Here is a 25,904-nt window from a genome sequence, read left to right as displayed (position 1 = left end):
GTGCTGGCCACCCACCCCCTCGTGTGCCGTTCCGGCCTTCATAGGTGCTGCTCGCTAACAGCACTTGCCCCAACAGTCTGTTAAGGCTATACGGGGGATCTTTGTCACCTCTTGCACGCGCTGTGCGGAGCGGTGGCACAGCAGTTTTTTCCTTAACGTTTTCAAATTTCCTTGCCGTGGTTTTCACACCTGATGACGATTGCTTGTGTTGCAATCGAAACGTCGTGAGATGTGTATCGTTTATTTGTATTATTTTATTATTTCCCTTCCACCTGGTGACTTTACCGAAAGAACCGAGAATATGAATCCCTGCAGTCGCGAAAGCTTTAGATCGATATTCTTACGGTTGCTGTTCTCGATGTTCGTTGGGTCTCCGGCAGCCCTGCGAGGGAGCGACGCTGAAGGCGCTGACGGTGATGGTGCTCGCACGGGAGGACGCGTTGCGACATAGCAACGCTGACAGCAGAAATGTTCACGCCTGGGCCGAAGGTCAAACGTAGATTGCCATATGTCACTGTCAGCTGGCCAAGTCCAACATATAAGCTCGAACCAGTTTTGTACTCTTTGGTGCTCCTCAGCGAGCCGGCGTTATGCACCGGGCAGCGGTGATGGCGAACGTTGCGTGGTGGTGTGGGTGCTCGGCAGTGGGTAATGATGACGATGATGACGGCAAAGTTTGCCGATTATGTTCATGTTAACGCTGCTGATGACGTAGCTGGTCTGTTGGTGGTGATGATTGTATCGTTAGTTACCCGATGGTGCTAGCGAGGGTGGTGATGATGATGATCCATAATGGAGGTTTTTTTTTGTGGTTAGATCGCGTAAATATAAACGTGTTGTAAAACCCGCCACCACCCGACTCAGCCAATTAGTAAGGTTTGTTACGTAAACAGAACTTGCCAATTCGTAACTAGTGCAGCACACCGGTGTGTTGGAGAGTAAAACCCTCGACAACATTTACAATCCGAGCACGACTTTTCCGCCAGTAATTACAATCAACATCATCAGGTGGCAGCCAGATTTGTGGCGAAATCCTCCGCCTGTTTCGTTCTTCAACAGAGGGATAGACTTGATGTCGTCACTTGTGAGCTAATCAGGTGCGACGGCCAGGGGAGATGGGGGGGGGGGTTAATGTATGGATATACATTACAATGGGTATCCATCACCATCACTATCATCATCTTGATGACAGTATTAAGAGTGATATGATAATGAAAGTGTAACGGTTGTGGTAATGACGGTGACCATTGATGATTGTGATGGTGACGGTAATATTGGTGATGGTAATAACGGTGAAGGTGATGTCAATGAGTTGGTGATGACGATGGTGATGTTTGGTGATGGTGACGACATTGATGACCAACATCATCACTAGGTTATACTTATGATGATGATGATAATGAAGATAAATGTTGCTGATGGCATGGTCAATGATTGCGTGTGTAACATATCATGGGACCTCCTTTGCCAGTACCAAAATATGATCATAGGGTTTTCCCCCTTTTTTCTGGCAACAAAACAGCGGTGTTAAGATGTTAAAACACCAAACTGAAACCTTTTACAAGGAATCATGTCTGCATTAAACCACAAAATTTGTGGTCAGAATGCAAACAAAAAAACGTACTCTGATAATATATGCATTGAGATAGCTTTCTTTTGAGTCTAGTCTCAAAAGGCGTCTTAAAACCTGTTTGTTGCCAGAAAAAATGGGAAAACCTATTCTCATGTGTAACATATGTTAAACACGCATACACTTGCACACGCGTACACACGCACCGGTACGTATGTGAATTTTAAACCCCAAGATCGATTGCATTCTTCTTCCTCACATGGCCATAATTTACTGCAGTTGATTGATTAATTAATTGCTTCATTGATTGCTTGGCTGATTGGTTGATTGACTGGTTGGATTCCAGCTGTGACCCAGGCTGACCTTTGACCTCCCCCGCTCCACCCTTCCCCTCCCACCCCCAAGCTGGGATCATGAACCTTTACTCGAAGCTCATGGCGAGTGTCGTCTTGTCTCGCCCAATCGGGTCGTACCACCATAACCCGCCATTCCTCCCTTCCCTCATGCCCCCCCCCCCCACACACAACCGACGATATGGTACGGTCCATACCTGGTTGCCCACAGGTGTAACGAAAAAATATAAACACGTACTCTGTGGAGTGAAATGGTGGGAGCGGGGGTGTCTGTTAGCCCAATCAAGTGCATGTCCCGCGTGGGAATCAATCTCATCGTCGTCGTCGTCGTCCACGATCTCTCCGCTGCTGGATGAAGGCCTCCCCAAGAGGTCGGCCACCTCTCTCGCCGTCTTGTTGATGCGACCGACCGACCGCGAGCTTGCTCCCCTGCCCTTGGCTGCCGGCCATCATCCCTTCTCGTGAGGGGTCCTGCCCAAAAAATACTCCGCCACGTTCGTCACTGCGCGAGTGTGTGCGTGTGGCCCTATAGAGGGGGAGCGGCGGTGTAGCGGCTAGAGTGCAGCGCTACGAACCCGGCGACCCGAGGTCGATTCCCGCTCGCGGCCAACACCGCTGACGATTATCTGAACCGGTCCTGGGCTTCCCCGAGGTCGGCTCAGCCTCAAGTGAGTACCCGGTGCGGTGTGTAAACTCCGCCACTCGGCGATCGGGCGTGGTGCTGGCCACCCACCCCCACGTGTGCCGTGCCGGCCTTCATAGGTGCTGCTTCCTAAACAGCACTTGCTCCAACAGTCTGTTGCAGGCTACACGGGGGATCTTTGTGTTTGGCCCTAAAAGGATGAGTAGTCATGGGTGACGTTTCAAGCAGTTGGCCCTTCTTCATAGCATGTCGACAGAGAGGTGAGCAGAGAGACAGAGTGGATAATAATACAAGTTGGAGACTGCACTTGTTTACACCATGGGGCCTGATGAGAATTCTACATATTTTTTTCATATTTTCCTTGATGACCAGTTTTTAAACAGGCATGTGAATACATACCCAGCACTAGCTCTTGAATACAATTCGTGTGTTTTGAATGTGGACATTAGAGGTGCCACAAGAAGCCGGAGAAAACGGCGAATTAAGTTGCATTTGGCGCCGCGGTGGCGAGATGTTATCTCCCTCGCTTGGTACGCAGGAGGTTGTGGATTCGATCCTGACCCTGACGCCTGCTGTATATTTGGAATTTGCATGTTCTCTCTCCCCCGTGGTCGCGTGGATTTTTGTCCGGGTCCTCCGGTTTTTCCACTCCACGTTTAGAAACGTGCGTTATACATTTCCACGTGATGATGAGCCACTTCGTTGGGCTATCATTTGTGATAGCCAACTCACTTCTGAAAAAAAGAGCTACTGTAGCCCGGGTGGGGCCTCACCTGGTGAAAGAAAACATCGTTTGATCATTTAGTTGTTTTCGCGACTTGAACGATTGGATGCATCTGGGAGGCGAATCCAATGCAAAGTTGTTGAGCAGTTAAACAGCGGGAAGGCCCTTGATCGCCAACGACTTTGAGAAAGGACGTGGCTCGTAGAGGGAGAGAGCGAGAGCGGACGATGTGAAGATGCAAGCGCGTTGCATACCGATTGCATTGGGAAGGTGCCTGGTCAACGCTCTTGCCATTGTTGGTGTGATCTGTGCGCACCAGCCAGTCCCGGAGGTTTTGTTATTTCTGTGGAATGAACAGAGGAGTAGTGGTGGTTCCCGAACAGTGTTGGCGCGGTGCTTGGGGTCGCCCAAGTGATGCGACGTCGATGCGGCGTCAACGCCGGATGCGACGTCTCTCGCGAGCGGGAGTTCTCTGATCCACGCGTGCCTCTCTCCGCCTCGGCGCGCGGTTGGCGCTTTGTTCAACGTCTGCTCGCTTTCCCCTTGCCCCCACGAAGTGTCAATGTTTCTCATCCATTCGCCGCAGCCAGGTCACACGTGTACGTGCGTGGGTGCGTGCGTGTGTATATGTTGAACTTCTGTCACGCCGTACGTAGCCAACCGTGCTAATCGTACGGGGGGGGGGGAGGGGGGGGAGACAACAAGCTAAGGGCAAAAATCAGTTCTAAATAAATTACTTTGTCAATCTTGAACATTAAAAAGTGCATCGTTCCCAATGGCTTCTCGAATATCGCAAGGCCAGAGCGTTCCAGGCGGCCGCAGAAGCACTTCCAAATGCGCCGTGCGAATCGGCGACCGTCGGTGTTCGATGGCCAACCGAAAGCCGTGACCGCTGATGCGAGGATGACCGGAGTTCGCGTGATGATGGCTTTTGATGCCCCTTGGCAAGACGAGCGAGGTGTTTGTGGTTCACTTGCTGCGAGCAACTTGGTGCGCAATGAGTGCGACCCCCTAACGTGTGGAGCCTCAACAACAGCAATAATCGCGTAATCTATCCATAAGCCTTTGCTGGGTCTCGAGACAAAATGATTGTGAATGGAGTCGCGCGCACAAACACGTTTGGCCCTCTTTGCCGAGGGATTTTTCACTTCCTGCGCGTGCGGCAGGAAAATCCCCGCTCCCCGGACTGAATCTTCCAGTCACCGTGCGGGTCAATCGCGCGTGCGTACGAGCGCACGCGCGCACGGACGGGTTCGGGAGAGAAACGCGCGCCGTTCTCGCGGCAGTCTTGCTTGCCCGGTGGGTTTCAGTGCTTTTCTTCTATCTCCGTGTGATCCACCAACCCTAATTTGTAAAATAATAAGACGGTAGACTCGAGATTGCCCGCGCTCATGGCGGGGAGGACGGCCGTGGACGATTCAACCTAAAAAAAAGAAATCACCATTTTCTGAGCATCTCTCTGCCAAAGACCACTAACATGGGTACACATTATGTTTAAGTTAAGAAGATTTCGCTTGTCAATGAACAAAAATTTGTGGTAAAGAATGCATTGATCTTGTTTTATTACAAAAGTCCTTGCAAAGACACATACTCACTCACTTAAACAGGTTTGAATAACTGATCGGATGAATTCGCCCAAAATGAAGCACAACCGACCATTTCGATTGCTGCTCTTTCGACTTAGAATGAATGCAAACGATCGACGACCGATCGATGCACGTGCTCAGTGACACTTTGCTGCTCCCACCGGGCAGAAGGCTCTGCCCACTCAGTGGACAGCAGCAGAGCCACGCCAATCAACGGCAAGCAGACTCCGCCACCCACTGTTGTAAAGATATTGCAACTACTGTGCTGTAGGGGCGATCATGTGTGTTTTCGGAATAAGCGGAGCAACGTAGTTTAAGCACGTGACTTGTAGTAAACATTTCCCAAAAATAACAACGCATCACCGTTTTTAAAAGATGATTAATTTGAGTTCGAGGGAAACATCCACGAGTTGATAATGTATGTCAACACCTCAGGTGCGCGCGGTTAATCCGCAAATTGGATAAACCGCACGCGGACACATCGAGAGGCTACTGTAGTTTGTTTTTAATGGCGCGAACCCTTCTTTATTTACATGCAGGGCCACCTCGCAGCGTTTTACACGCGATAAGCGACTTGCATCTCAAACGTTGGTACGAGTTTCCACCCCCCGTGACCCACCCCCCCGCTCCATACGTACCATCTAGTAGGTACGTATGGAGGAGGGTCAACCCAAATGCGTACGCTTGCGTATGGGGGGTCTACTGACAATGTACGCATAGGAAATGGGGGGGGGGGGTGAAGCCTCGATTAGAATTTGTCGACATTGGCCTTCAAATTAGTTAGATGGTCAGGCGGTGGACTATCTGTTTGCTTAAACACGTGAATATTATTAATCCTTGATCGTTTCTGCGTGGATTAAATATCGGCCGTTCTATAGGATTCGGGGGGGGCGGTGCATCAAGCTGTACGTACGCAGGTGGGGGGGGGGGTGTAAAAAGTACGCGTGCGTACAGGGAGGGGGGAGGGGTCAGGCTTTGACATATTTTGCGCACGCACTAAATCGATGGCCAACTAGCTGCCAATGTATCTCCCGTGCATGTCCCAAGCAATGTCGGACTTGGCACAGAGAGCTCGGGCTCTCTGTGCCCCCCGCGTCGTGTTCTCTGTAACCCGCCTGCCAGTGCGTGTGTGAGCGCAACGGGCAGCCGTGCCACGCGGGACGCTCTCTCGCTCTTTCTCTCTGTCTCTGTCTCTCCATCTCTCTCTGTCTCTCCATGTCTCTCTCTGTCTCTCTCTATTTCTCTGTCTCTGTGTCTCTCTCTGTCTTTCTCTCTGTCTCTCCATGTCTCTCTCTGTCTCTCTCTCTGTTTCTGTCTCTGTGAGTCTCTCTCTCTTTCTCTCTGTCTTTCTCTCTGTCTCTCCATGTCTCTCTCTGTCTCTCTCGCTCTTTCTCTCTGTCTCTGTCTCTCCATCTCTCTCTCTGTCTCTGTCTCTCCATCTCTCTCTCCATGTCTCTCTCTGTCTCTCTCTCTCTATTTCTCTGTCTCTGTGTGTCTCTCTGTCTCTCGCGACGACGACGACCCCCCTTTGTGAACGCTAAGCGACGTCGTCCCTGTCTCCCCCCTGCAGGCCTCCGCAGGCCGTCGTCACCGCCAGGGGCAATGAAGCCCAGTCGGCGCGGCGGCACCACCGGCGTCACGCTCCCGGCCGCGCTGGCGATTGTCGCCGTCCTCCTGCCCTTGTGCTCCACCGCCGTCGCCACGCCGTTCTCGCCGGACGTGGAGCTGCAGAAGATGGTGCTGGAGCCGAACTCGGGCGCGCTCATCGTGGCCGGCGACAACACCCTGTTCCGGCTGGCGCCCGACCTGAGCGTGGAGCACACGGAGGAACTCTGCTGCTCGTCCTCCTCCTCCGCCGCCGCCGCCGCCGCCGCCGCCTGCCCCAGCATCACCTGTTCCGGCGGCGCTTCCGGCCAGCCCTGTCGCAACCCCGTGATGTTGCTGACGCTGCTGCCCGGCGCCGCCGAGCAGCTGGTGGTGTGCGGCAACGCGACGTGCGGGCCGCTGGAGGCGGGCGCCTGCGAGGTGCGCTCGTCCGCCAACCTGTCGCGGGCGCTCCACTCCAGCGCCAAGTACTGCAACTACAGGTACACAAAGGTGGCCGGCGAGCAGAGCGCCGCGGTGGCGGTGGCGGCGCCCGGCGGCGGCGCGGGGCACGTCCTCTACGTGGGCCTGGGCCACGCCAACTCGTTCAGGGGCCACCCGCTGTCCATGCAGGACTTGACGGGCAACGTGCTGTGCAGGATGGACCACGCGTCCATGGCGCTGTGCAACCCGTACGGGCTGTACGAGCACCTGTTCGTGGCGGCCTTGGCCACCGAGAGCCACGCCTTCTTCGTGTTCCAGCGGAGGAACGGCACGAGTAAGGCGGTCGCCGGCGCGAGCCACCCGTACCTCACCTACGTGGGCCGCCTGTGCCTCAACGACGTCAACTACTACTCCTACGTGGAGGTGCCCGTGCGGTGCGAGGCCCGACCCGGCGGCGGGCCCGAGAGGCTCGCGAGCGCCGCGTGGCTCGGCGAGCCGGGGGCCGCCCTGGCGGGAGGGGGGGCGACGCTGGTGGTCGCGTTCGTCGACGCGGGCGGCAGGAAGCGCTCGGCGCTGTGCGCCTTCCCGCTGAGCGCCCTCGACGCCAAGATCGACGAGACAAGGCAGGCGTGCTACACCAAGCAGAGCCCCAAGAGCAACAACGACGTGTACCTCCCGTACCGCGAGAACGAGGGCGAAGACTGCACCGCCAACACGCCGGTGAGGTTTCCGGTCAGAGGTCGGTGGGGAGGGCGGGGTGGTGGGGGGGGGGGGGCTCGTGAAAAAGTCGTCGTCCCCCCCCCCCCCCAAAGTCGTCGTCGTCGTCCCCCCCTCACCCCCACCCCCTTCCTGCTTGAGGAAGGCCTTCAGATACACATGGGAGTGGTGGTGAGTGGGGGAGTGGTGGGGGAGTGGTGGTGAGTGGATGAGTGGGGGGGGGTGAGGAGTGGGGGGGTAAGGAGTGGGGGGGGTGAGGAGTGGGGGGATGAGGAGTGGGGGGGGGGTGGTGAGGAGTGGGGGGGATGAGGAGTGGGGGGGGGATGAGGAGTGGGGGGCGTGAGGAGTGGGGGGGGGATGAGGAGTGGGGGGGGGATGAGGAGTGGGGGGGGGATGAGGAGTGGGGGGGATGAGGAGTGGGGGGGGGGTGAAGAGTGGGGGGGGATGAGGAGTGGGGGGGGGATGAGGAGTGGGGGGGATGATGAGGAGTGGGGGGGGATGAGGAGTGGGGGGGGATGAGGAGTGGGGGGGATGAGGAGTGGGGGGGGGGATGAGGAGTGGGGGGGGTGGTGAGGAGTGGGGGGGGTATGAGGAGTGGGGGGGGATGAGGAGTGGGGGGCGTGAGGAGTGGGGGGGGGGATGAGGAGTGGGGGGGGGGGATGAGGAGTGGGGGGGGGGATGAGGAGTGGGGTGGGCGTGAAGAGTGGGGGGGTGAGGAGTGGGGGGGGGGGGCGAGTGGGTAAGTGGGGGGAGGCGAGTGGATGGAGACGCCCAGCTCCACAAGGATGGCATCGCACAGGGTGAGGAACGCCGCCAGGTCCACCTGAGGGTGGTGTGAGGGTGGTGTGAGGGTGGTGTGAGGGTGGTGTGAGGGTGGTGTGAGGGTGGTGAGTGGCTGGGGTGAGTGGCTGGGGTGAGTGGCTGGGGTGAGTGGCTGGGGTGAGTGGCTGGGGTGAGTGGCTGGGGTGAGTGGCTGGGGTGAGTGGGTGATTGATTAAATGAGTAAGCGGACGATTAGAAGTCTTCCGCCATCACAAGTGTGTCCGTCTCTCCTCGTCTTGCTGGAAGACCCTACCAGCCACACGCACGGCCTTCTGGGAGCGCGCAATTTGAGCAGCATTGGTTCAAGACGAGCAAACTTGGGCCGGTTTCGACACGTGGAGGTCGGGCTCGCTTGAATCGATAATCGGACATCTGCCAAACGTTTATAAGCAAGGCCCACTGAGCTATCAGCTTCTTTTTTCAGAAGCGGCCTGGCCATAAATGATAGCTCAACGAAGTGGCTTACAACGTGGAAATGTATAGCGGCCGAATCCTCTAAACGCGTGGTGATGTTGATTCTGAATGTGGAGGGAAAAACCGGAGGATCCGGAGAAAAAAATCCGCGTGACCACAGGGAGAGAGAGAGAAGGCAAGCTCCAAATATAGAGCAGCAGGCGTCAGGGTTGGGCTCAATCCCCCCAGCCTCCTGCATACCAGGCGAGGTTGTTAATATCTCACCACCGCAAACAAGTGGAGGCTTGGGCCACGTCACAGCCCCCCAATCTTGCGTATTGAAGAACGACTACACAAAACACTCTTGTCTCTGACACTGGCCTTAATAGGCTCTCGCTGACACCACCCCCCCCTCCCCCCCGTGTGCCCCCCCCCCCCCGCCCACCCACCCACCGTGCCGCGACCGAAGGCGCACAACGTGGCACAGTGGCCGTGCGGGAGTGACCACCTGACCAAGATCCCTGGCGAGCCGCTCGGGGGTGTCACGGCGCCCGCTGCTCGAGCTCAACGTCACGCTGCTCTCCTCCGTCGCCGTGACGACCGAGAATGGCCACACCGTCGCCTTCCTGGGCGACCACGACGGTTTCGTGCACAAGGTGCGCCCCCTCTCCCCCCCCCCCCTCTCCCACTGCCCCCCCTCTCTCTTCCGCACGACCCAACGCTCCAAGCTGAGATGTTGACCACCTCGCCTGGTACACAGGAGGTCGTGGGTTCGATCCCGACCCTGATGCCTGCTCTATATTTGGAGTTTGCGTGTGTGTCTACTCTCTCTCCCCGCTGTCACGTGGATTTTTCTCCGGGTCCTCCGGTTTTTCCCTTCACGTTTATAATCAACACCATGCGTTTTAAGAGCATTTGGCTGCTATAAATTGCCACGTGATAGGCTACTTGGTTGAGCTATCATTTGCGATAGCCCAGTCGCTTCTGAAAAAGAGCTAGATAGCTCAGTGGGCCTTACCTGGTAAAATAAAATAAAAACATTTATAGTTTATATTCTTGGTTCTTTCGGTAAAGTCACGTACAAGGGAATCAATAAAATAATACAAATATAAAACAATAAAATTCTCACGACGTTTCGACTGCAACACAAGCAATCATCATCAGGTGTGAAAGCCACAGCAAGAACATTTTTCAAATTTTCTTGCTGTGGTTTTCACACCTGATGATGATTGCTTGTGTTGCAGTCGAAACGTCGTGAGAATTTTATTGTTTTATATTTTTATTATTTTATTGTTTCCCTTATACGTGTTTACCGAAAGAACCAAGAATATGAATCCCTGCAGTCACGAAAGCTTTAAATAAAAATGTATAGTGTAGTTTTAGTTCGTAGTTTCTTCTGTAGCGATTGCCGTGCAAAATAACCGCGGTCCCTTACCCACCCACCACCTCGCTTGAGCTTCACTCTCAGACGCGGACGAATTTCTGCGCGAAGTAACCACGGTGCCTGAGCCCCTGCCGCTGCTGAACGTCGTCGTGAGTGTCGTGGTGAGCGTCTTGGTGGGCGTGGCAGTGAGCGTCGTGGTGAGTGGAGTGGCGAGAATCTCGGTGAGCGGCGTGTGTCGCAGTTGGAGTGGTGGTGGGTGTCGTGGCGAGGGTCTCGGTGGGCGTCGTGGCGAGTGTCGTGGCGAGGGTCACAGCGAAACGTGGTGGTGAGCATGCCGTGCCTGCGTGCCGCACAGGCGTACCTGGGCCAGGGTGAGACGTCCCGTGTCTACGGGAAAGTCAAGGTCGGCTCTGGCCAGCGCGACCCCATCAACAAAGACTCGGTGCTGGACCCCAAGGGGCAGCACCTCTACGTGTTGAACACGCGCGAGGTGGGGACACGGCAGTACACCACACGGTACACCACACGGTACACCACACGGTACACCACCACGCGGCACACTGTGATACACCACGTGGCACACTGTGATACACCACGTGGCACACTGTGATGCACCACGCGGCACACTGTGATACACCACGCGGCACACTGTGATACACCACGTGGCACACTGTGATACACTATACGGTACACCAGGGTGCACCACCACGCGGCACACTGTGATACACCACGTGGCACACTGATACACCACGTGGCACACTGTGATACACCACGTGGCACACTGTGATACACCACGTGGCACACTGTGATACACCACGTGGCACACTGTGATACACCACGTGGCACACTGTGATATACCATACGGTACACGAGGGTGAACCACCACGCAGTACACCAGGTACAACAGCTGTCAACTCTTACAGTTGCCTAGCTACTGGTTTAGAAGTTAATGATTGCCTGGTTGCCTGTTTACTCTGTTACCTGTTTACTCTGTTACCTGTTTACCCAATGGACTGATGTCTCAGGTGTGGAGTGTGCCCTGTGTTGCTTGGTATCAGAGGAGTCTAGTTGCCCCATTGCAAATGTAAAATGTTCTCTCAGTTGACGTCATTGCAAGCTTTTCCAGTCACTGCTTTCCCATTCACCAGTCACTCAGTAACCTGTTTTCCCATTCACCCAGTTACTCAGTCACCTATTTTCCCATTCACCCAGTCACTCAGTCACCTGTTTTCCCATTCGCCCAGTTACTCGGTAACCTGTTTTCCCATTCACCAGTCACTCAGTAGCCTGTTTCCCCATTCATCCAGTCGGTCACCTGTTTTCCCATTCACCCAGTTACTCAGTCACCTGTTTTCCATTCGCCCAGTCGGTCACCTGTTTTCCCATTCATCCAGTCACTCAGTCACCTGTTTTCCTATTCACCCAGTTACTCAGTCACCTATTTTCCCATTCACCCAGTCACTCAGTCACCAGTTTTCCCATTCACCAGTCAGTCACCTGTTTTCCCATTCACCCAGTCACTCAGTCACCTGTTTTCCCATTCACCAGTCACTCAGTCACCTGCCTTCCCTGTTAACTCAGTCACCTGCCTTCCAATTCACCCACTTATTACCCTGCCAACGATTGTTGAAGATTACTTAATACATAAATGTTATTAGTCATCTGGTTTCCTATTAAACGATTCGCTCTGTTTCATGGTCACCAAGCCACTCAGTCACATGGTCACAAAGTCACTCAGTCACCTGGTCACCAAGTCACTCAGTCGCCTGGTCACCAAGTCAGTCAGTCCCCTGGTCACTAAGTCACTTAGTCACCTGGTCACCAAGTCAGTCAGTCACCTGGTCACCAAGTCATTCAGTCACCTGGTCACCAAGTCACTCCGTCCCCTGGTCACCAAGTCACTTAGTCGCCTGGTCACCAAGTTATTCAGTCGCCTGGCGGTCCGGTTGCTTGGCTGCCTACATATCACTTATCACGGTTACCCATTTACCCCCCCCCCCCAGTCGCTAAGTCTCCCGGTTCCCCAGTAGCCGAGTCATCAAGTCTGCCTCGTGGGGGGGGGGGGGGTTGCCCTGCGCGTGCAGGTGCATCGAGTGCCCGTGCAGCGCTGCGGAGCCAACAGAAACTGCCAAGACTGCCTGGCGTTGGACGACCCGTACTGCGGCTGGTGTGTGCTGCAGGGCAGGTGGGTACCGCCCCTGCGCGTGGGCACCACAGGGGGTCGAACCGATACTCTCGTCACGCCTTGGGTGTGGTGGGGTGGTTGGTGGGGTGGTTGGTGGGGTGGGTGGGTGGTTGGTGGTGGGGTGGGTGGTGGGGTGGGTGGTTGGTGGGGTGGTTTGTGGGTGGTTGGTGGGGTGGGTGGTTGGTGGGGTGGGTGGTGGTGGGGTGGTTGGTGGGGGCGCTAATTTGATCAGACCGTTGCACGTACGGCCCGGGCTAGGTAACGCACGCAAGCTCACGTGTGGCGCTTTTAAAATACTTTTATTATGATTATTAATTGTTTCGTCTTCTTCACGCTTGGGTAACTTTTCATTTTGTAATTGTTTGCTTTGATCAATCAAAAAAAAATTGTCTGCTCGCGCTGCTGGTCATTTATTGTGTTGCCCTTGATCTATGCCCTTGTAATATATATTTTTTTTATTTCCCATGCGGCGGCGGCGACCCACGTTGTTGCTTTTCGCCCGCGATTTTTGTTTCGTTTAGATTTTTTGCGTTCGTCATTTTGGTGAGCCGGGTGGGTGACCCTTGCAAAAAAAACGATCGCTTGACTTCTCGCCCGGGCTACACAAAAAGCAACTTGAACCGTGTTTTCCGATGAGATTCGTTTCTTGATTTCGTGAAGCAAGGGTCCGTCCACGCCGCGTCGCCACCGTCGTCATTGTCGTCGTCGTCGTTGTCGCCGCCGTCGTCATTGTCGTCGTTGTCATCGTCATTGTCGTCGTTGTCGTCATTGTCGTCGTTGACGTCGTCATTGTTGTCGTCATTGTTGTCGTTGTTGTCGTTGTTGTCGTTCTCGTTGTCATTGTTGTCATTGTCGCCGCCGTCGTCGTTGTCATTGTTGTTGTCGCCGCCGGTGTCATTGTCGTCGTCATTGTTGTGGTTGTTGTCGCCGCCGTCGTCATTGTTGTCATTGTTGTGGTTGTTGTTGTCGTTGTCGCGTCCTCCGATGCCCGGAAGGTGCTCGCGCAAGACCGAGTGCGAGCGGGGAACCGAGCCCGGCTGCTGGGTGCAGACCTACGAGCGCACGAGCTGCCCCACCATCGCCTCCGCCAGTCCCCACAGCCTCAGCATCAAGCTGCCACCCATGGTGCGTGCTTCACTTGCGTGCTTCACTTGCGTGCTTCACTTGCGTGCTTCGCTTGCGTGCTTCACTTGCGTGCTTCGCTTGCGTGCTTCACTTGCGTGCTTCACTTGCATGCTTCACTTGTGTGCTTCACTTGCGTGCTTCACTTGCGTGCTTAACTTGCGTGCTTCACTTGCGTGCTTCGCTTGCGTGCTTCACTTGCGTGCTTCACTTGCGTGCTTCACTTGCGTGCTTCACTTGCGTGCTTCACTTGCGTGCTTCACTGCGTGCTTCACTTGTGTGTGCACCACGCAAGTCGTTTGCGCGTCGCGCTCCGGACCCGGCGAGCCGAGTTTCAAGTCGGTGATGGATGCCTTAAGCGTTGCCTATAAACGCCGTGATTCCACTCAAGCATCTTGCGCTGTGTTGTAAACGTGAACACTGGGGAGACAAAGGTGGCCGGGCGTGGTGCTGGCCGCCCACCCCCTTGTGTGCCGTGGTGGCCTCAGTAGGTGCTGCTCGCGAACAGCGCTTGTCCCTGCAGCAGTAGTGGAGGGAAAAATGGGTGAGTGGGTTGGAGAGTGGGTGAGTGGGTTGGAGAGTGGGTGAGTGGGTTGGAGAGTGGGTGAGTGGGTTGGAGAGTGGGTGAGTGGGTTGGAGAGTGGGTGAGTGGGCTGGAGAGTGGGTGAGTGGGTGAGTGGGTTGGAGAGTGGGTGAGTGCGTTGGAGAGTGGGTGAGTGGGTTGGAGAGTGGGTGAGTGGGTTGGAGAGTGGGTGAGTGGGTTGGAGAGTGGGTGAGTGGGTTGGAGAGTGGGTGAGTGGGTTGGAGAGTGGGTGAGTGGGTGAATGAGCGGTGAGTCATCGAGTGATTTCTGAGCGAGTTGATTCATTTCTCCCCTCCCGGCCGCTCTCCGTCGGCTCTCCCCTGCGACCCACCCCCTGCTGTCTCTCTCCCCCTCCCCCCCCACACCCCCCACACCCCCCCCCCCGTGCGCCACCGATCGCAGTCGGTGACGCTGCACGTGCCGGCGCTCCCGGCGCTGCACGAGGGGGAGCGGCTCACGTGCCACTTCGACGCGTTCGAGTCGCCCGCGACGGTGGCGGGCGCCGACGTGACGTGCGCCCAGTCCCTGCCGCTCGACGCCATCCCGGCCATCCCGCCCAACAGCGGTGGGCACCCCAACGGCGCGGGGGGCTTGACATCGGCGGGGCGACGACGACGATGACGATGACGACGGCGACGACGGCGACCATGAGCGTTGCGTTGCGATTCCTGCGAACCCGGCGAGCCGAGTTGGGGATCCCGCTCGCGGCCGATAAACGGTGGCCACCCACCCCCCGTCGTGTGCCGCTCCGGCCTTCATCGGCGCTGCTCGCTTAGCACAACTTGCGCCGGCAGTCTGTTGAAGCTACACAGGGGGGTTCTTTGTGTGCGTGTGTGCGCTTGTGCGTGTGTGCGCTTGTGTGTGCGTGTGTGCGCTTGTGCGTGTGTGCGCTTGTGCGTGTGTGCGCTTGTGCGTGTGTGCGCTTGTGCGTGTGTGCGCTTGTGCGTGCCCCTGCACTGTTCATCCGTGCGCCCTTCCGCCCCTGAAACAGACCACGTGGACGTGCGTGTGGATGTTCGCTACGGGGAGGTGAGCGTGGCGCTCGCTCTGCTGCCGTTCTACGACTGCGAGCGGGTGGTGCGGGACGACGCGACGAGCCCGTGAGTCGCCGCGGGCGCCCTGGGCCCTCAAGCACGCACACCTCAGATAACAGCAGGCGATTTCCTGGCGGCGGCGCCGACTCGTCACGCTGCGTGCGCGCGGTGGCGCATGGGCTCACGCGCGTGTACGTACGTACGTACGTGTGTGCGTGTGTGTGTGTACGTGTGTGTGTGTGTGTGCGTGTGTACGTGTGTGTGTCTTGTGTTTGCGTCTGTGCGTGCGCGCGCTCACCTACAGGTGCGCTCACTGCGTCACGAGGCACTGGACGTGCAGCTGGTGCCCTATGGAGTTCAAGTGCACGCACGAGCGCCAGTGTACTTCCGCCCACACGGTGAGAACCGGCAAAGCCAGACTCTACCCGGCACCGCGTTCACCCCGCGCCGTGTTCACCCTGCGCCGTGTTCACCCCGCGCCGCGTTCACCTGGCCCCGCGTTCACCCCGCGCCGTGTTCACCCGGCGCCGTGTTCACCTGGCCCCGCGTTCACCTGGCGCCGTGTTCACCCCGCGCCGTGTTCACCCCGTGTGGTGTTGACGCGCAGGTGACGAACAGCGACGATTGCCCTGCGATCGACAAGGTGCTGCACTCCCTGGTGCCCACGGGGGTTCCTCGCCACGTCCGCATGACCGCTCGCAACCTCCACCTGCTGGACCACGTGAAGGAGGTGCGGGCGGAGCCTCGCTCGCTCTCTCCTCGTTTGCGTCCGCGTCCGTCTCCCGTCTGTTCTGAGTGCGGTTGCAGTGGTGCGCCTAGCGAGTGCGGTGTCAAGCGAGCGTGGTGTTTAGCCAGTGCGGTCTTTTGCAGTGGTCCGTCGATGTCTGCACGTCGAACTTCTTTCCCGCCGTACGTAGCCGACCGTGCTAACCGGAGGTGCGGGGGAAGGACAACAAACTAAACACGAAGAGATTAGTTTTCATTCTGGATGATGATGATGATGATGATTTAAAAGCACATAGCTCCAGCAGCTTCCATGTAACGGAAGGGAAGAGCATTTCAAATGGCCGCAGAAGTGCATCTGAAAGCGCCAAGCGATGCGCTGACCGTCTTTGTTCGATGGCCGGCCAAAAGCCGCTGCTGCTGCTGCTGCGAGGATGACTGGAGTGCGGTGTCTAGCTAGTGCTGTGTCTAGGTAGTGCTGTGTCTAGTGCTGTGTCTAGCTAGTGCTGTGTCTGGCTAGTGCTGTGTCTAGTGTTGTGTCTAGCTAGTGCGGTGTCTAGCTAGTGCGGTGTCTAACTAGTGCTGTGTCTAGCTAGTGCTGTGTCTAGCTAGTGCTGTGTCTGGCTAGTGCTGTGTCTAGTGTTGTGTCTAGCTAGTGCGGTGTCTGGCTAGTGCTGTGTCTAGTGCGGTGTCTGGCTAGTGCTGTGTCTGGCTAGTGCTGTGTCTAGTGTTGTGTCTAGCTAGTGCTCTCTAGCTAGTGCTGTGTCTAGCTAGTGCTGTGTCTAGTGCTGTGTCTAGCTAGTGCTGTGTCTAGCTAGTGCTGTGTCTAGCTAGTGCTGTGTCTAGTGCTGTGTCTAGCTAGTGCTGTGTCTAGTGCTATGTCTAGCTAGTGCGGTGTCTAGTGCTGTGTCTGGCTAGTGCTGTGTCTAGTGCTGTCTGGCTAGTGCTGTGTCTGGCTAGTGCTGTGTCTAGCTAGTGCTGTGTCTAGCTAGTGCTGTGTCTAGTGCTATGTCTAGCTAGTGCGGTGTCTAGCTAGTGCTGTGTCTAGCTAGTGCTGTGTCTAGTGCTGTATCTAGTGCTGTGTCTAGCTAGTGCTGTGTCTAGCTAGTGCTGTGTCTAGCTAGTGCTGTGTCTAGTGCTGTGTCTAGCTAGTGTTGTGTCTGGCTAGTGCTGTGTCTAGTTAGTGCTGTCTAGTGCTGTGTCTGGCTAGTGCTGTGTCTGGATAGTGCTGTGTCTAGTGCTGTGTCTGGCTAGTGCTGTGTCTGGCTAGTGCTGTGTCTAGCTATGCTGTGTCTAGCTAGTGCTGTGTCTAGTGCTGTATCTAGTGCTGTGTCTAGCTAGTGCTGTGTCTAGCTAGTGCTGTGTCTATTGCTGTGTCTGGCTAGTGCTGTGTCTGGCTAGTGCTGTGTCTGGCTAGTGCTGTGTCTAGTGCTGTGTCTAGCTAGTGCTGTGTCTGGCTAGTGCTGTGTCTAGCTAGTGCTGTGTCTAGCTAGTGCTGTGTCTAGTGCTGTATCTAGTGCTGTGTCTAGCTAGTGCTGTGTCAAGCTAGTGCTGTGTCTGGCTAGTGCTGTGTCTAGTGCTGTGTCTAGCTAGTGCTGTGTCTAGCTAGTGCTGTGTCTAGCTAGTGCTGTGTCTAGTGCTGTGTCTAGCTAATGCTGTGTCTAGTGTTATGTCAAGCTAGTGCGGTGTCTAGTGCTGTGTCTGGCTAGTGCTGTGTCTAGTGCTGTGTCTGGCTAGTGCTGTGTCTGGCTAGTGCTGTGTCTAGCTAGTGCTGTGTCTAGCTAGTGCTGTGTCTAGTGCTGTGTCTAGCTAGTGCTGTGTCTAGCTAGTGCTGTGTCTAGTGCTGTATCTAGTGCTGTGTCTAGCTAGTGCTGTGTCTAGCTAGTGCTGTGTCTAGCTAGTGCTGTGTCTAGCTAGTGCTGTGTCTAGCTAGTGCTGTGTCTGACTAGTCTGGCGTTGAGCGAGCGTGTTGTCGACCGCGTGTGGCGTGGGCAGTGTCCGGCGACTGCACTAGTCCTGTAACCACGTGCGTGCTTGCGTAGGTCACCTGCACCGTGCTGGTGGAGGGTCGCACCGTCACCAGCCTCGGCAGCGTCGACGACACCGGCGCGGTGACGTGCGATGCCCAGACCGTGAGTGGCGCCGTCACCGCTGCCCGCGCACGCACGGGAAGCGCGCCAACGAACCAACGTGGCCGGCGTGCCGCTGGCCACGTTGGTTCACGTGACAACTTTATTAACGACTGGGGAAGGAGGGGTTGTTGTTGTCGTTGTTGTTGTTGTTGTCGTTGTTGTTGTCATCGTCGTTGTTGTTGTCGTTGTTGTTGTCGTTGTCGTTGTCGTTGTCGTTGTCGTTGTTGTTGTCGTTGTCGTTGTTGTTGTCGTTGTTGTTGTTGTCGTTTTTGTTGTCGTTGTCGTTGTTGTCTTTGTCGTTGTCGTTATCGTTGTTGTCGTCATTGTTGTCGTTGTTGTTGTTGTCGTCGTTGTTGTTGTCGTTTTTGTTGTCGTTGTTGTTGTTGTTGTCGTCGTTGTTGTCGTCGTTGTCGTCGTCGTTGTCGTCATTGTTGTTGTTGTCGTCGTTGTTGTTGTCGTTGTTGTTGTTGTCGTTGTTGTTGTCGTCGTTGTTGTTGTCGTCGTTGTTGTCGTTGTTGTTGTTGTTGTCGTTGTTGTTGTCATCGTCGTCGTTGTCGTCGTCGTCTTCGTTGTTGTTGTCGTTGTTGTTGTTGTTGTCGTCGTTGTTGTTGTCGTCGTTGTTGTTGTCGTCGTTGTTGTCGTTGTTGTTGTTGTTGTCGTTGTTGTCGTTGTTGTTGTTGTCGTTGTTGTTGTCATCGTCGTCGTTGTCGTCGTCGTCTTCGTTGTTGTTGTCGTTGTTGTTGTTGTCGTTGTTGTTGTTGTTGTCGTCGTTGTTGTTGTCGTCGTTGTTGTCGTTGTTGTTGTTGTCGTTGTTGTCGTTGTTGTTGTCGTGGTTGTTGTGGTTATTGTCGTTGTTGTTGTTGTCGTCGTCGTCGTTGTTGTTGTCGTCGTTGTTGTTGTTGTTGTCGTTGTTGTTGTTGTCGTTGTCGTTGTCGTTGTTGTCGTCGTTGTTGTTGTCGTTGTCGTTGTTGTTGTTGTTGTCGTTATTGTCGTTGTCGTTGTTGTTGTCGTTGTTGTTGTTGTTGTTGTTGTCGTTGTTGTTGTCGTTGTTGTTGTCATCGTCGTCGTTGTCGTCGTCGTCTTCGTTGTTGTTGTCGTCGTTGTTGTTGTCGTTGTTGTTGTTGTCGTCGTTGTTGTTGTCGTCGTTGTTGTTGTCGTTGTTGTCGTTGTTGTTGTCGTGGTTGTTGTGGTTGTTGTCGTTGTTGTTGTTGTCGTCGTCGTCGTCGTCGTTGTTGTTGTTGTTGTCGTCGTTGTCGTTATTGTTGTTGTCGTCCTTGTTGTCGTTGTTGTCGTTGTTGTTGTTGTTGTTGTCGTCGTCGTTGTTGTTGTCGTCGTTGTTGTTGTCGTCGTTGTTGTTGTCGTCGTTGTTGTTGTCTTCGTTGTTGTCGTCGTTGTTGTTGTTGTTGTCGTCGTTGTTGTCATCGTCGTCGTCGTCTTCGCCGTCGTTGTTGTCTTCGTCGTTGTTGTTGTTGTCGTCAATGTCGTTGTCGTCGTTATCGTCGTTATTTTTGTTGGCATTGTTGTTAATTTTTTTGTCATTGTTTTTATTAGTGTTGTTTTTTGTTCTAGATTGCTATTTGTTGTTATTTTTGTTGTTGCCATTGTTATTATTGTTTTTGTTCTGAAAATTTGCGAGCTTGCGGTCGCGATTGCCATCTCACGCTCCTGACGCCGGTGCCTGCCGCGTTTATTTGCCTCACCCACCCCTCCCCCCCCCCCCCCCGCTCAGTACGAGTACCACACGGAGAGCATGGAGTACCAGGCGGAGGTGTGGCTGGAGCTCAGCAAAGGTCACCGCCTTGACAACCAGCAGCGGCACAACGGTACGGGGAGGGGGGTGGTGAGGGGGGGGGCAGGGGGGGCGGCAGCGCCCCACAATGCCGTGCGGTCTAAGTCGCCGTTGCAGCGAGGCGTCGGTTGCTCATCTCTGGTTTTACAGCGCAAAGCGGCGCGGTGGTCACAGCGCGCACCGCCCTACGAACCCGGCGACACGAGTTCGATTCCCGCTCGCGACCGGATGAAAGTTGCGAATATTTAAAGCGGTTCTGTCGGCCTCCTTTTCGGGCGACTCGTACTTAATGATGAAGCACCTGGCGCGGTGTGCATTTAACATCGGTAATCTTCTCATTGTTATTATTCTCATAGGCAGATGCAGAGCAGCGGCTACAATTTAACATTCGGGATTCGCGTGGTGAGGCCAGAGATCCGCGTCACGGGCAGCAGTGCGGGAGACGAAGGCGGCCCGGGATGTTGGCGTTGGCCACCCAACACCACACCCCCCTCTTCGTGCACCTTTTTGCCAGCCTGACGGCGCTCGCCCCAGCAGCCTGTTAAAGTTTTGAACGCCGCGTGGCGGGGCGCCGGGGGATCTTCGTGTTGTGTGCAGTGACGCTGTACGACTGCTCCAAGGTGCAGACGGACTGCAGCGAGTGCGCGGTCTCGGACGCGCGCTACGGCTGCTTGTGGTGCGCCCACTCGTGCCGCTACAACGAGAGCTGCGCCACCGTCTCCCCCGAGTGTCCGGGGCCCTTGGTGAAATCGGTGAGCGCCATTGTCGTCACCATCGCCACCATCGCCGCCATTGCCACCATCGCCGCCATTGCCACCATTGTCGCCGCCATCGCCGCCATCGCCGCCATCGCCGCCATCGCCACCATCGCCGCCATCCCCGCTATCGCCACCATCGCCACCATCGCCACAATTGCCGCCATTGCCGCTACCACCATCACCGCCACCATTACCACCATCACCACCATTGCCGCCGCCATCGCCGCCATCGCCACCATCGCGGTTGCGTTCGTCATCGTCGGCGCCATTATTATGGTTGCCATCATCGCCGTCATCACCACCACCACCACCACCGTTGCCATCATCAAGTAGTGTATGTATATGTAGTGAGTCCAACCGAGTCGCAGACGTTGCCCTGGCGAGCAACACTATTTATTACATCAACTCAACACGCAACATAACGTCACCTACACTCGGGTGTTGAACGCTCCTCTAACCAGGCTACGGCAGAACTAGACACGATACCGCTATCCCGGTCCGGACCACGAGCTGGGTCCCGGACCGCGTGGCTAGAGGCTTCTTCAACCCGACGTGGATCTTCACTCGCCGACAATCAAGAACCCCGAGCCCCACACAGGGCCCCCGTTATATCGACCCGGGCTGGGGGTGGCTCCACCCCTCGCCCCGCCCACCTTCTAGATCTCTCGAGCTCTTTCCCAAAGGCTCCCGAGAGCTCCTCTATACCACGTGACCGCCCAGCGGCCCCCGTCCACCGGTGGCCCCCCTCCAATATCATCCGGTCACGTGTCGGCAGGTCAACCGGCGTATCGTGCCCCAACGTAACCCTGGCTGGCTGACGCTCCCTCTCGCTCCCTCACTGGGAGCCCGCACCGCACGCTGTACGTGGTGCCTCTGCGCTAACCAGCGCTCGCCCAAGCCCCGCTAGGGCCGGTACTACGCCCGGTAACCGGGCTGCACATAATGACAACACATTATCCGCAGTGGCCTCGCAAGACCGGCACCACACAGTGAAATTCACAGTCACTACATATGTATGTTGAACTTCTTTCACACCATACGTAGCCAACATGCTAATCGGAGGTGTGGGAAATTATCATTGTTGTCATCACCACCACCACCGTCGCCATCATCATGATCATCGTCGTCATCACCATCATCGTCGTGGGAGCCATAGCCATCATTGTCGTTAGCACCATCACCATGGTTGTCCTCACCATCATGGTTATCATCATGGTCGTCATTGTCACCATTGTCATTAGCAACATCATCATGGTCGCCATCATCGTCATCGATGACGAAGTTGGCGACCATGATGATGGTGCTTAATTGATTAATCGTCCTCGCTCTCATCATCGTCATGGTCATCACCTACCGGACCCCATCAACCAATCGGCTCTTTGACTGGGCGAACGCTATTGGCCAATCCGTGGAGATTGCTTTCCCTGCACGCGATCCCATCGGCCAATCGGTGATGACCTCCGCTCTTGCACAGCCCTCATCGGCCAATAGGCGATTTCCTCCTCTTTTTTTTTAAGGTCTTGGCATCAGCCAATCGGCAGTGGCCTCTCCTGAGCCTTGCAGTTCTTGCGAGCCAATGAGTGACGCGCGTCTCTCTCTCTCTCTCCCGTGGGATTGTGGGTAACAGATAGAGCCACACACGGGCGTGCTGGAGGGCGGCACCATCCTCACCGTGCACGGCTCCGACCTCGGACGCTCTTTTGAAGAGGTAACCGCAGCGCGGGCGACGAGGCGGGAGTGATGAGGTGGATGTATTGAAGAGCGTGTGATGATGTCCGAATCAGAATATTTATTTATGCTGGTGAAATCCGATGAGCTATAAAGCTCTTTTTACAGATATCTAGTAGGGGCGGGTAAGACTGTTACAACAACGAATAACATGATCGGAGTGCAAAGTACAAGAAAGATAAACAAATCACCCAAACACAAACAAATTAAACACTAAACCATTCCCATCCTACCAGGCAAAGCCCACTGAGGTGTTAATTTATTCTTCAGAAGCGACCTGGCCACAAATGATAGCTCAACAAAGTTGGTCACCATTTGGACATTTATCGCAGCAGAATCATCTAAAATAATGATCTCAATGCACGTTTCTAAACACGGAGGGAAAAATCGAATGACCCGGAGAAAAAAATCCACGTGACCACGGGGAGAGAGACGTGCAAACTCGTCAGGGTCGGGATCAAATCTACGACATCCTGTATACCAGGCGAGGGAGTTAACATCTCCTAGCCACCGCGCAAAGTCGTTACAAACAGGTGTCCGGGTCGGGATCGAACCCACGACCTCCTGCATACCAGGTGATGAGTCGGGAATGATGAGGTGGATGTGATGAGGTGGGAGTGACGCGGTGGTGGTAAGGCAATTGGATGAGGTGTGCGGCGTTGCTGTGCTGTGCAGGTGGTGTCAGTGCTGGTTGGGAGCAAGCCGTGTGTGCCGCTGCAAGACCTCTACAGAGTCTCCAAGAGGTTCCACTCGCCCGCTTGCTCAGTCGCTCGCTCGCTCACTCACATCACTCGCTCACTGTCACTCACTCCTCACTCGCTCAAATTGCTCGCTCACTCACTCGCTCGCTCGCTCTCACTCAGTCTCTCGCTCGCTCAGTCAGCCACTCGCTCAATGACTCTTTGACTCGCTCAGTCACTCACTCGGTCACTCACTTGCACGCTCACTCGCTCAGTCACTCACCTGCTCGATCACTCACTGGGTCACTCGCTTAGTCACTCACTTGCTTGCTCACTCATTTGAGGCATTCGCTCGCTATTTCGAATGCTCACATACTGACACCAATACATGCCCTTCACGCACACAAAGATCTCCCATATAGCCTTAACATACTTTTTGGGGCAAGTGCTGTTAGCGAGCACCTACGAAGGCCGGCACTGCACACGAGGGGGTGGGTGGCCAGCACCACACGAACACCTACGCTCGCTCACTCACACAATCTCTCACTCGCAGACCTACTAACTTGAGATACTGCTGCTGGTGTTGCTGCTGCTGTTGCTTCTGGTGATGTTGCTCGTGCTCATGCTATATTGATGATGCTGTTGTTTCTGATGATACTGCTGCTTATGTTGCTGCTGCTGTTGCTTCTGTTGAAATTGCTCCTGCTGATGCTGTTCCTGCTTATGACGCTGCTGCTGCTGCTGCTGTTGCTTCTGTTGATGTTGCTCCTGCTGATGCTATTGGTGATGCTGTTGCTGATGATACTGCTGCTGGTGTTGCTGCTGCTGCTGTTGCTTCTGTTGAAATTGCTCCTGCTGATGCTGTTCCTGCTCATGACGCTGCTGCTGCTGTTGCTTCTGTTGATGTTGCTCCTGCTGACGCTATTGATGATGCTGTTGCTGCTTATGACACTGCTGCTGCTGCTGCTTCTAATGGCGGTGCTGTTGCTGCTGCTGCCGCCGCTGCTGCCCACAGAATCGTGTGCACGACGGGCAGCGCGGACAGCGCCGGCGATGTGGCGGTGGTGGTGGAGATCGCCAATCGAGCGCCGGCCTCGTTCGAGCACTTTACGTACCAGGCAAGGTCACGGCGGGGGGGGGCGGGCGGGGTCGGGGGTTAAAGGGTCGGGTCGGCGGTCTCCCGTCCTCCCGAGCGTTGGGGTTCACACGCGCGAGTGAGCGGTGGGGTATGCTGGTGCTGTAGGTGAGGCTGGCAGGCTGAGGGTGGTAGGTTATACTTACTGCTCTGCCCCGATGTTCTCGTCGTTTCCGTGCGATCGGTCATTGGTCACCAGACTCAGGCCGTAAACCCACCGCTCTTAAGAGCCCGGTTGGACCATGGACTGCCACGACCACCTGCATTCAAACCCAGACGTTGTTTGGTACAGTGTTAGCCGCTGCCCCCTGAAGTAGTTAAACGGTTACGGTCGACGAAGTTACTCGGGTCAGAGTTATGGTTAAGTTCAGTTGGATTTTGTGGTCGGTTGTGACGACGAACTGCCACACCGTGGGTCGTGTGGCCTCACACCACCGTGACTACGAACTCCACACCGTGGGTCGTGTGGCCTCACACCGCCGTGACTACAAACTCCACACCGTGGGTCGTGTGGCCTCACACCGCCGTGACTACAAACTCCACACCGTGGGTCGTGTGGCCTCACACCGCCGTGACTACAAACTCCACACCGTGGGTCGTGTGGCCTCACACCGCCGTGACTACAAACTCCACACCGTGGGTCGTGTGGCCTCACACCACCGTGATTACGAACTCCACACCGTGGGTCGTGTGGCCTCACACCGCTGTGACTACAAACTCCACACCGTGGGTCGTGTGGCCTCACACCGCCGTGACTACAAACTCCATACTGTAGGTCGTGTGGCCTCACACCGCCGTGACTACAAACTCCACACCGTGGGTCGTGTGGCCTCACACCGCTGGGACAGCGCGAGGCTACACGGGTCATTGGGTGGGTGGGTGACTGGATGGTTGGGTTGGGTCGGTTGGTGACTCGGCGGTTAGGTGGGTGGGTGAGGCAGCGGGTGGATTGGTGTGTGGGTGGGTTGGTGAGTGGGTGGCTTGGTTGGTGAGTGGGTGGGTGGGTGAGTGGGTGGGTGGGTGGGTGAGTGGGTGGGTGGGGGTGGGTAGGTGTATCTATAATTCGCCAACTCTCAGACTTTCGAGCTTGAACCTCTCAGTTTCTCTCCACAGCCCGCGCGACGGTGAGATTCATTAGCGTTGTGACATCACGAGTTGTCTCCCTTCTCCCCCGGCAGAGTCCCTTCATCACGAAGCTGGAACCGAGTGAGGGGCCGGTAGAGGAGGAACCCGCATCACCATCTTCGGGAAACACCTGCTGACGGGAAACCGGGAACTCATCGCCGCCTTCATCGGGGACAGCCCGTGCAGGTGAGCACCTGGGTTGTGACGATGGTGACGATGGTGACGATGATGGTGATCGTGATGATGGTGGGGATTGTAATGACGATGACGGTGGCGGTGAGGATGTTGATGACGATGTTGACGTAGCTGCGATGGTGGTGGTGGTGGTCGCACCACCACAGCTGGCCGATATGCAAATGCCACACACACACACACACAGCTGTGATCGCGATGCCGCCTGTGATCGGCGTCGCCCGTGACGACGGCGTCGGGTGGTGTCGGTGCCGCGCAGCGATCTGCGCATGGTAGGGGTGGAGGAGGACGCGACCCTCGAGTGTTCCACGCCCAAGGTGCAGGAGAAGGTCTCCGCCGCCGTCAGCCTGCGCTACGGCGGCACCAGCGTCTCCAACGCCAGCGCCAAGGTCTTCGAGTACAAAGAAAACCCAATCATCAACGACTTCAACCCAAAAAGCAGCTTCTATGGGTACCGCCCCCCCCTCCCCCGCTCACACCCCCTCCTCCACCCCCCCC

The 25,904-nt window shown here is 55.7% G+C and overlaps 1 protein-coding gene across 1 annotated transcript; it reads left to right on the top strand.

The window, feature by feature from the left end:
* The first annotated feature begins 6,478 nt into the window (after positions 1-6,478).
* LOC116951125 (plexin-B3-like) lies at positions 6,479-25,879 on the top strand. Its single transcript, XM_076073622.1, has 17 exons — positions 6,479-7,629; positions 9,354-9,492; positions 10,576-10,710; positions 12,305-12,405; positions 13,401-13,530; positions 14,513-14,675; positions 15,102-15,210; positions 15,449-15,542; positions 15,752-15,874; positions 17,910-17,999; positions 19,729-19,822; positions 20,386-20,540; positions 22,174-22,254; positions 22,950-23,017; positions 23,970-24,072; positions 25,268-25,400; positions 25,666-25,879. Exons 1-16 carry the CDS (start codon positions 6,479-6,481, stop codon positions 25,349-25,351), a joined length of 2,820 nt encoding a protein of 939 aa, XP_075929737.1. The 3' UTR covers positions 25,352-25,400; positions 25,666-25,879.
* The last annotated feature ends 25 nt before the right edge of the window (positions 25,880-25,904 follow it).

The sequence above is a fragment of the Petromyzon marinus genome, chromosome 42, assembly GCF_048934315.1.
Source record: "Petromyzon marinus isolate PM22_M1 ecotype Great Lakes invasive population chromosome 42, UKy_Petmar_22M1.pri1.0, whole genome shotgun sequence".
Classification (NCBI taxonomy): domain Eukaryota; kingdom Metazoa; phylum Chordata; class Hyperoartia; order Petromyzontiformes; family Petromyzontidae; genus Petromyzon; species Petromyzon marinus.
The sequence above is the reverse complement of the archived record's forward strand: the minus strand, read 5'-3'. Positions and strand labels throughout refer to the sequence as shown.

Bases quoted from the DNA above. Each gene is read 5' to 3' on its own strand.
- LOC116951125 (XM_076073622.1), top strand. From the start codon at position 6,479: ATGAAGCCCAGTCGGCGCGGCGGCACCACCGGCGTCACGCTCCCGGCC. The intron at 15,211-15,448 runs GTGAGTCGCCGC...GCTCACCTACAG, and splicing joins CGGGACGACGCGACGAGCCC to GTGCGCTCACTGCGTCACGA. The intron at 20,541-22,173 runs GTGAGCGCCATT...TGTGGGTAACAG, and splicing joins CGGGGCCCTTGGTGAAATCG to ATAGAGCCACACACGGGCGT.